Raw genomic sequence first — 10,248 nt, forward strand, 5'->3', positions numbered from 1 at the left:
ATGAGTAAAAATTCAATATAATTTGACTAAAAACAATGCAGACAGCAGCAGAGCTAAATTATTTTGCTTTGAAACTCTATTTGGAGAGGACCGGACTACTAAATCATTATTAGTGCGCAGGTTTGATCCGCTAAACCTTGCACACACCCAACTCGACACTCTCCAAACGATTCACCGGATAAGGTATTACTGCGTGGGACATGGTATGTACATGTATGTATATACATACATATGTATGATGTATTTATGTGTGTTTGTATATACATACATATGTACATTTGTATTTTTATTACACTCGTTTTACTGTGATCGGAATTTATTCGTCTTATCTCTTTTAATGTACTTTAAAATATGCTCAAATGCCCCCAATTAAATAACAATTCCGAAAAAAGGTTAAACCACAGAAAACATTAGCAATTGAAGGCGTAGGGGAAAGAGTTAAATTAACCAGTGCATATTGGTCTCAGCTCATTCGCTCACTCACTCACTGAAACAACGCACAATAAGAAGCAAATGAGGTGATGAGTAAAATAAATATGTCCCCTGCCGACGATGTGCATAAATATGCATATAAGACTTACCGTAAATGAGTCCATCTGTGTACATACATACATATATACATACATATATGTATACGTAGGTTTAATGGTGCACCTACATATGTATGTACTTCGTAGGTTGCTATGAAATATATCCAACATTCTGTCGCTTGATTCTATGATGCATAAATACATTTATGCAAACTTGTACATATGTACGGTTCCTAGCGAACCGCTTTACGCACACATTTTTTGAAAGACCGCTCACAGCTCGCTTGACTGCATTTTGAGTTTTATTTCTTCTGTTTCAGTATTAAATACATACTTATGTACGTGCTTTATAACAGCTATATGCATTATATGTAAATATACATATGTGTGTGTACTTACCAATGTGCACTTTGAATACTGTTTACACGCTCTGCTTTACATGTCCCCAATACATATTCTATGTGCTTGAGACATACTTAGTTATATGCGTATGTATGTATGTATTGGTTGCAAATGAGTCTTATGTATGCCCTTAGGAACTACATGGTACTTGTGAATACAATTTCTGTATGAAATGGTCTTGCACTTTTTCATTTAAACATAAATGAGTGCATATCTATGCGTGTGTATATAATGAATCCGTTTCTCTCAGCTATAAATAAGTACGAAACTCAGGTACTCATACCCGAATGCGTTTGGCTCCGCTGTATATTCACATTTGCTATATACTTGCATGTACTCATCATGTAAATGCGTCAATACCACTTACTATGTATGTATGTATGTATATATCTACATATGTATGTATGTACATATGTATATATAAAGGCTTACGAATTTATATGCATTTCCTTACTTTGAGAGAGCAGCGCATGCCACCAATGTAGATATTATATTTACTTATATACATACATACATACATATCGTTTGTCGATACATTTGTATGTAAGCACGTTCTAGTGGTTGTCGTCTTGTGCGCGGTTGACGTTGACGTTAATACAGCAGCAGCGGCGAAAGCTGGATAACAAGCAATAGAGAAACCAGCAACAGCTTGGTTAAACGAATACATATTTACTTTAATTTCCAACGTATGAAACTAAAAATTTAGTGCAAAAAAAATGTAAACTACAATATACACACACACATGTGCATGCTGATATATACTGATACACATTAATTTACAACTTTAAGCTGCTAAATGAATAACGTGTATTCTCGGCACTTTATTGCATAAAAACATATACATACATATAAGACCATGCATATCTACAGCCTATGTAAATACAAATATGTACTTACCTGACAACAAAAAGATCGAAAGTAGCAGCCACAGCAGCGCAGCGACCCGTATACAGATACAGTATCCATACAAGTAAATATGTAGGTCCGCCTGTGTGTATGTACACATTAAAGTAGTCATACCACCAGCGCCAACGTTTCAGTCATTCCCAGCGAGCTCGCTAGCTACAGAAAACCAGCACAGAAAGTCTCGCTGTTGTAGAAGTTACCCTCAGTCGGTATTTTGTTTTTTTTTCACTATTCGACTCACTAACGAGCGACGTTGAATCGTCAGCCGGTGCGACTGTTAGCCAAACGACCCGTCGGCCAACGCTAGCAATTCTGCTAAAGTGCTGCTGTAGGTTGCGCAGTGGCGTTCTATTATGGGGATTATTTACTACACATGCATATATTTGAGTTGATAATTTTCTTAAATTATCAAATTTTATGCATAGATACTTTATTTCTTGTTGATTGATATTTCTTTAGATGAACATAAGTAAATTACCAGTCTAACGAGCTGCGTCGATCTGACTGTTTGTCTGTAAATACACGAACTAGTCTCTTAGTTTTCAAGATCCATTTGAAAATTTACATACGTTGTTTTTACCCTAAGAAGTTGTTCATTTGTTGGAACCGCTGATATTGGATCGCTATAACAAAGAACTGACATGCAAACTGAAGGATCAGAATTAAGTTTTTGTATGAAAAACTTTTATATATCACGAGATATCTTCATGAAATTCGGCATGAAGTATTGTACGAGAGAATGATATAATCTCTGAATAAATTGTAAATATTGGACCTTTGTAGCATATAGCTGTCATACAAATTGATCGAACAAATTCAGTCCTTGTATGAAAAATATTTGTAATTGAGGAGATTTGACGGTCACAACTGTTTTGTAGGGTGGCTGCGGAAGCGTTTGGATGCCTGCCGTGGTGTTCACAAGTAAGGTGGTGTGAACAGGGGCGTTGTCGTGGAGCAACTTCCAACCGGCTACCATGTCTTGTCGGACCCAATCGATCCTTCGTTTGATCTCTTGAGGACTTCCACGTAAAACTTTGCGTTGACCAGGAGGAAAAAATGCATGGTGGACGATGCTTTGATGTCAAAAAAGAAAATGAGCATCGTTTTCACTTTGGATTTGCTCATTCATCAGCGATTTCTTCCCGGCTTCTTGCTAAAGCAACATGTGGGTAAGCCTGCTTGATTATATATGTATCAAACATCTCTGTCGCAGATTTACCGAGTTTCACACAGAATTTAATCGCCAACCTCTGCTCTAACGAACGCTGCATTTTCCGCTTGAACCTCTCACGGAAACACGTCGCGACTCTCCAGGTGATATTCGACCTTCACTTCCTTTTCTCGCCATTTTTTCGAATCGGTTACTATATTCAACATAAGAGTAATCCTTAACACTAGTAGATGCATAAAAATGTACTCTTGGTTAAGAAATATATATAGAAAGTACATAGGTGCAAGGTATGAAGAATTGTACTCCAATATGTTACCGCACCCCAAGTGAAAATGTTGAGCACTCCGCCACTGTTTCGCCTGTGTGTTGTGTATACTGTCAGTATTGTGTGTCGCTGCTGTCAGTTTTTTTTGTGGTAGGGCGACAGTCGACACTTTGGGTTCACTATGTATAAATGTATGTATATGTATGTGTGGGCTGTATGTGCATGAAACCTTACGAATTTGCGTGTAAGAGTCGATAACTTTATGCTGTTGTAGGGTATTCGGCAATTCGACGTTGATGCATATGGGTGTGCGCATACAACCATGTATTTATGTATAGCTGTACGTGTAAATTTTACGAACTATTGAGATTACTTGCATTCACTGAAATTTGTACCTCCATAATCTAAATGCATAAGTACATAAGAACGTAAATATATTTCATAAAATGTAAATAAGCACGAAAACCTTATAAATATAAACGCCAATATATGTATGTATGTATGTATTCACACAAAAACATTTACCGCTGTACTTTTATGTACATACTTGGTTCACTGCATGTAGCCTATAACGCCTATTGCCGGCATATTTGTTGGGTGTTTGTGCATTCGCCACACGCGTGTTTCTCGAATGGCGAGCTATAAGCAACCGTATATTAAATCACTTCGCATTTCCAATCGTTAAAGAAACCAACTACAGGGTTGCATTTACATACAATAAGGAAATTTATACACACATATGTATGTACATACATACATATGTATTTATAGGTTATGAGTGTGTGTGTCTGCATATGAAATTCGTAATCAAATAGGTATTTTTGTATGTACATATGTATGTACGCATATAGTGTGCACAAGCAGCGGAAACCGGAAGGTGTACCTTGCTTGTGAAGTACGATAAGGTTAAGGGAGCATGCAAGCAGTCCTTTACATACAATTTAAAAGCAATATTGAAAATTAAATAATACGAATCTTTGCAGCTTTCATTTTGATATCTTCAATATTCACGTTTTTTCAGAGAAACTACAATTTTTTTAAGGGAAATTTATTCAATTTGCTACAAAAATTTTAATTCATATATGGTTACATTTTCATGCATGTACATATGTATGTACGTAGTCTAATATTACTTTTTTTTACTTTTTCGTTAATATACAAGTACACTTTAACCGTTACAATTTTTATGTATATATAAATATAGTCCAGTATTACTTTTTCGTTAAAATACTTACAAGTAGGTACACTTTAACCGTTACAATTTTTATCGTTTTTTGCTGGCTTTGTCTCCGTTATGTCATGTTCAATCGTCCCTATAACTCGAATTGATATCGATAGAAACGTGTTAGGCCTCACAGATCAATGGAAATTGCTGCTTCGCTCAGCCAAGCGCACATATGTACATACATACATGCGACCGTTTGGCAGCATTTCAAAGTTTTTTTTGTTTCTACAACTGTGTACGCTGCTGTATATTGCCTTCCCGATTATTGCTTCATTCCGATTCTCGGTTATGTTGCTTTATTGCAGCGTTGAATACGAACAACAAGGAACATTATATCGTCGATATTGGTTTTGACATCATTAAAAAGTCGTGTGTGTGTGCATGCATGCGAGTACACACATGAGGGTACGTATGGCCTTTTAAGTCTACTGCTTCAGTATTTCACATTGGATTTGGTTGTTTGTGCGTTCTTTCATCTTCCAATTTCATTGCTTTCGGGGTAAGAGCCACACAAGTGCCATAGTTCAACTAGATATTAAGTTCGGTTTGTAGAATTGTGTATGCTTGTATAGCATGTATATTTGGATTTGTGCGTTCGTATTGGTGTATGTATGCCTCGAGTGATAGTACTGCGTCTGGCTTCAACCTCTCTTCTGAGGATGGCATTTTGGGTATTAGATACTCGAAACCACCCCAGTCTACACAATTTTGAGCCATTCTCCTCTGTTCACTGAATATTCACTCACATTATTTGTTGTTAGTGCCGCTTAGTGATAACATATACATATATATGTATATATGTATGTATGTTTGTTTGTGCTGACCATTGAGCTTGTGCTCGCATAGCCTTTGCTTACTGCGGATTTACTCGCTCTTTAATGTTGCTTTACTGCTGTGTCGTATTTTTCGAATTCATTAGTGAACGTTTATTGTTGTTTCAAGTTTCATATACCAGTTGTGGTGCTTTAATCACTTTTTATGCGTTATTATTTAGTGTTCGTTCTGTCATTATCCTCGATTTGGTTTCCAGTACCGCTTATGGTTTGATCTTTCTATTTGAATGCGTTGGTATGCTATTCTAAATGGTTTTTGAACATAAATACCTATAGGTTTGATTGAATTAAGTGGAGTTAGACCTACATACTTTCTTCTTATGATTCCATTCTTTTATTTTATAGTCAATTCAAAATGTGATTAGCTGTTAGTATTCGAATAGCGAAACAATGCTAGGGAAATATTCGAATTTTGAATCTTTACTTTGGCCGATTTTTTCCCTTAGGTGGGGGTTAAGGTACTAAATTTTTAATAAATGCACAATGTAATAATAATGTGTTTATATTTCTTTCTTATTTTTGCAATTATAATTGAAAGCATGATATTACGTTAAAATTTCATCTCATCGGAACAAAATTGACGAAGTTAGGAGTTTTTTATTATTCAAGACTTTATGTAAATTATTTTCTCCATAACTCAAGTTGTCAAAGTCGGCGCCCTTGATAACATCGAAACTACTACACCAATCCTCTTCGAATTTTGGACACTCTTTCTTTACATAATTTATGAAATATGTATGTAACTCTGGAGAATTATTTTCAAATTTGTTCACAAAAGTTTTTTCCTTCGAAATGTTCCAAAAAAGTGAAAAAGTCAAAAACCTCAACCAGAGTTATCTACTTGGGGAAAATTGTAATCTAAGTACAGTAGAGGCCCGCTAATCCCGATCAATTAAAACCGGCCCCTATCCGGAATATAAGGAAGTCCGGATTACCAAAGACATATCAGAACTATGTATTTGAAAAAATATTTATAAATTTCTGTTTGTTTATTATAACAAATAATACACATGTTCCAAAAAAACAAAAAAAAACTTAAACCCATAAAGCATAAAAGCGAATGTAGTGAATAATAAATGAATGAATGAATGTACATACATACATATGTATAAACCGGCCATATAGAGAAAACTGAGGTCCAGGGATGATTGTAATAAATACTTAGTTGGATGGAAAATCTGTAAAAAAAAACTTGTTGCAGAGCACCTGCTTCACCGAAAACCCCGGGCTGAATCGTCACCGAACTCTCCCTCTCTCTTTAAGCTGGTGCTCCCACTTCGGCCAGTATCGTATCATTACAGATTGTTTACCAAACTATTGCTTCGACACCACACAGTGTTGCCAAAGATTTCAATAATCTGTTAGCTATTGCTGCGGCCACCGAAGTGGATTTCAAGGAAGCTGCTGGCATCAAGGAGTTCATCAAGAACCCTAGCAAGTTTGTTGCTGCTGCTGCTGACTCTGTTCCAGCTACTGGTGCTGGCGCTGCTGCCGAAAATAAAGAAGAACCCAAAAAGGAGGAGTCGGAGTCTGAGGAAGACGACGATATGGGTTTCGGTCTCTTCGACTAAACAGCTCAACTGTAAAGTCTTTCGTTCTACTCGCCGATATTAATCTTTAATATTATACTCTTCTATTTCGACCGTTTACTATTTCTAGATAGTCCAGTTATTATGCATTCAGTATCACCGCAAAATACTCCTTCGAAAATATTTCTAGCTACAAACATACGGCTGGGTATCATGGGACGGGGTATATTAAGTTTGCCACACCGAAGGAGACTCTTTAAAATGTATATGAATATACATAAATTATCAGCATGACAATATGCGTCGATTTCGCCATGCCTGTATCTTTGTCTCCATGCTAAATACTCGAACTAGTCCCTCAGCTTTTGAGATATCGACCTGCACTTCCTCCTTTTCTCGCCAAGAATCTGCTCATTTTTCCGAGCCGTCGATTTCAGACAACTATAAGATGTAGCTGCCATATAAACTGATGGACTAAAATCCTGGTATCGAAAACCTTTTTTTACTTTTTTTTTTCTTCTTATATGAAATATTAAAAATGTTTCTATTTGGAACCGGATCTTGATCCTGGACTTGAACTTGATTCCTAAAAATTCTAAAAAATCGACATTTTACTCATAGCCGCAAATTAATTTTCACAGTTAACGTCAATAGTGAAGCTTAAAATAATAATGAATAAAATTTTAAACTAAAATATAATTTATAAAGCCATTAAATCACTAAAGGTGTCTTGCATACTTGCATTTCAATTCCCGGCGGCAACTCAACAGTGCATATTGGTAGGATAATTATGTCTCAAAATTATAAATACAATGTAATAAATGTAGGAAAATAACTTATTATAAAATAAAATTTTAAAACTTTAATTATATCAAATGTTCATTTGTTCACTTTTTTATCTAAAAGTATTTAAAAAGTTTATATTGGTCTGTCTTCGAATATTTATCATTTTGGACCAACTGCATTTGCATTTGCAGAGCTTTCGCAAATGCTTATAGCTACGTAGTATGTATGTGTGTATATGTGAGAATAAATTTAGTTTTCTACATCAACAATCCTTAAAAAAAACTGTAGTTCAGCTATATATCAACTTTTAGATATCTTAACACATCATTGTTTCGAAATTTATAAAATGCATAAATATCAAAATTTTATATTTTTATTGACATTTAGGAAAGAATTTTCTATTTTTCAAAGTGCTTATTATTTTATTCATTAAAATTTGGAAATAAACATGGTTTAATAACATGAACTGCTACTTAAACTGTTATGACGACCTCTCCATTTTGCCGTCGGCAAGCACGCCTACACTTGATTGAGAGTATCAAGTTCCACACCAACACCATCGTTTCGCTCTAAAATTTAAACTGAATATATTTCTCGATTGTATGAGGATTTAACTAGGTACCACTAAATTATAAAATGTACAAGACAAGCTTACTATATGGCAGCTAAGAATTTACGTGGACGCATTTTGTAAGTCCTCTCTTGTACTCCCAAATTTTCCTGATATAAATAAGAAAAAATTTTAATACTATCGGAAACGTGGCTATAATACCTTTCAGAAGTGCATTTCTTTTAGCATATAAAGGGTATATCAATTTCTTCTAATCAGTTAAGTGGCAGCTACATATGTATATGCTTAATGGTCTGATCTGAACAATATGTTTGAAAATTAGAGCATTGACTTGGACAATAATTCATGCCAATTTTCGAGAACACATATAGCAAAGCCACGCATAGACCAGTTTTGGTCCTTTGCGATATCAGATAAAGTTCAGTAACTAGGTCCATGAGCAGTGGTCATCCTTTAGGATGCTTGCGCTTGATGCGAATTTTAACAGACTCTGTGGCCTCACTATCGATACCTCCTATAGTGTATCATACCGTGTGGACTCCAGATGACAAAATTTTATACAAGGACTTTATTTTGATCGATTAGTTTGTATGGCAACTATATCCTATAGCGGCCCGATATCGACGGTTCCGATTACTGAGCCGCTTCTTGGAGAGAAAATGACGTGTACAAAATTTCAGATCAAATACCTCTAATACACCTGGTACTAGTTCGCGTATATAGAGGCAGACCACGTTGTGGTCAACTTAAAATGACATTGGTATAAAAAAATTATGTAATTGTTTGAAATTCTCTCAAAGCTTATAGGATACTCCTAAAAACAAAAACAAAAAAAAAACTGTATTTAGGAGAAGCGCCAATGTTATTACTATTACTGTCACGGTGGCCTTCAATGTGACGGTCTCGGAGGCGCCGAAATTATTTGTTATTGGGAATTTTTTCAGAACCTACTGTTATTATTAACGGAATGAAAAATATATAAATTGTAACCCTGACAACAAAAAGGCAGCTTACTTTTAATGCTTTTTGGTTTGCTAAATAATCCAAGTTTTGACTTTGGCTCGAAGCCTACCATTTTTCATCACATTAGAAATCTACAGAAATATATTACATATGCACATGGATGGTCTATATGTACTTGAACTGGATAAATTAAAAAAAAAAGTTATTTTCAAAATAATTTTCATTTCCTCGCATTCGAAATACGATTAGTTCTACAAATTTCCATTCGTTTAGCACGACCAATCAACTGTCAACTAAACCCTCCCAATTTCTTTATACAAACGAACACTCTACCAAATGACAAGCCTTCATTTGAGTGGAAGTAGATTGAGTTATGTTGCAAGCCGTCGATTGGCCAATGTCAGCCAATGAAAATCCACCAAAATTAATATAAGATATTGGGTTGAGAGCGTATATACGATAGTGTGCACACCTCCGAAGAGAGGCGAAAGGAGAGAGATGAAACAATGAGAGCGAAAAATATTTCGTTACTATTCGGTTTGGGCGAGTGTTGTAAAATATAAGTACATATGAGTTCACCGTTTGACGAGCGAAGAAAATGTTGGTATACATACACATGAACATATGTACACATTGATGCAGATATAAAATCTATAAAATGCTTCGCTGTAACATACATGGTCATGCTAAACAGAAAAAACGTATGTATGTATGTAAAGAAGTTAATTCACAAAATGAATAAAATTTATGCCGACTAATAAAAAGCTTATTTGGCACTTTTAGCAGTTCTTAAAATCTTAATTAATTATAGCCAGTGTTTATTTACAATAAAGACAAATCTTTCCTATCCTACCCTACAAATTTTGAGGGCAACTCCATACAGTTTTTCGATATTATATACACATGTACATACATACATATGTATGTATGCAGATAATTATAATTATTATTATAATCAATATTTCCTGCCTATGACATATGTACATACATACATATGTATATCATCGTTTTTGAAATAAGACACCCCAAAGATACCACCACGATTTTTTCGATGTAGCGGTGTCTAA

General features: G+C 35.1%; 1 protein-coding gene across 1 annotated transcript in view; it reads left to right on the top strand.

Moving 5' to 3' along the window:
• Positions 1 to 6,915, top strand: part of LOC126757498 (60S acidic ribosomal protein P0-like) — a 23,930-nt gene extending 17,015 nt beyond the window's left edge. Inside the window, exon 2 of the mRNA XM_050471439.1 lies at positions 6,596 to 6,915. Within this exon, the coding sequence (XP_050327396.1) occupies positions 6,596 to 6,903 (308 nt within the window). The 3' untranslated portion in view covers positions 6,904 to 6,915. The remainder of the gene's footprint in view (positions 1 to 6,595) is intronic.
• Positions 6,916 to 10,248: the final 3,333 nt, after the last annotated feature.

This window comes from Bactrocera neohumeralis, chromosome 4, assembly GCF_024586455.1.
Source record: "Bactrocera neohumeralis isolate Rockhampton chromosome 4, APGP_CSIRO_Bneo_wtdbg2-racon-allhic-juicebox.fasta_v2, whole genome shotgun sequence".
Taxonomy (NCBI): Eukaryota; Metazoa; Arthropoda; class Insecta; order Diptera; family Tephritidae; genus Bactrocera; species Bactrocera neohumeralis.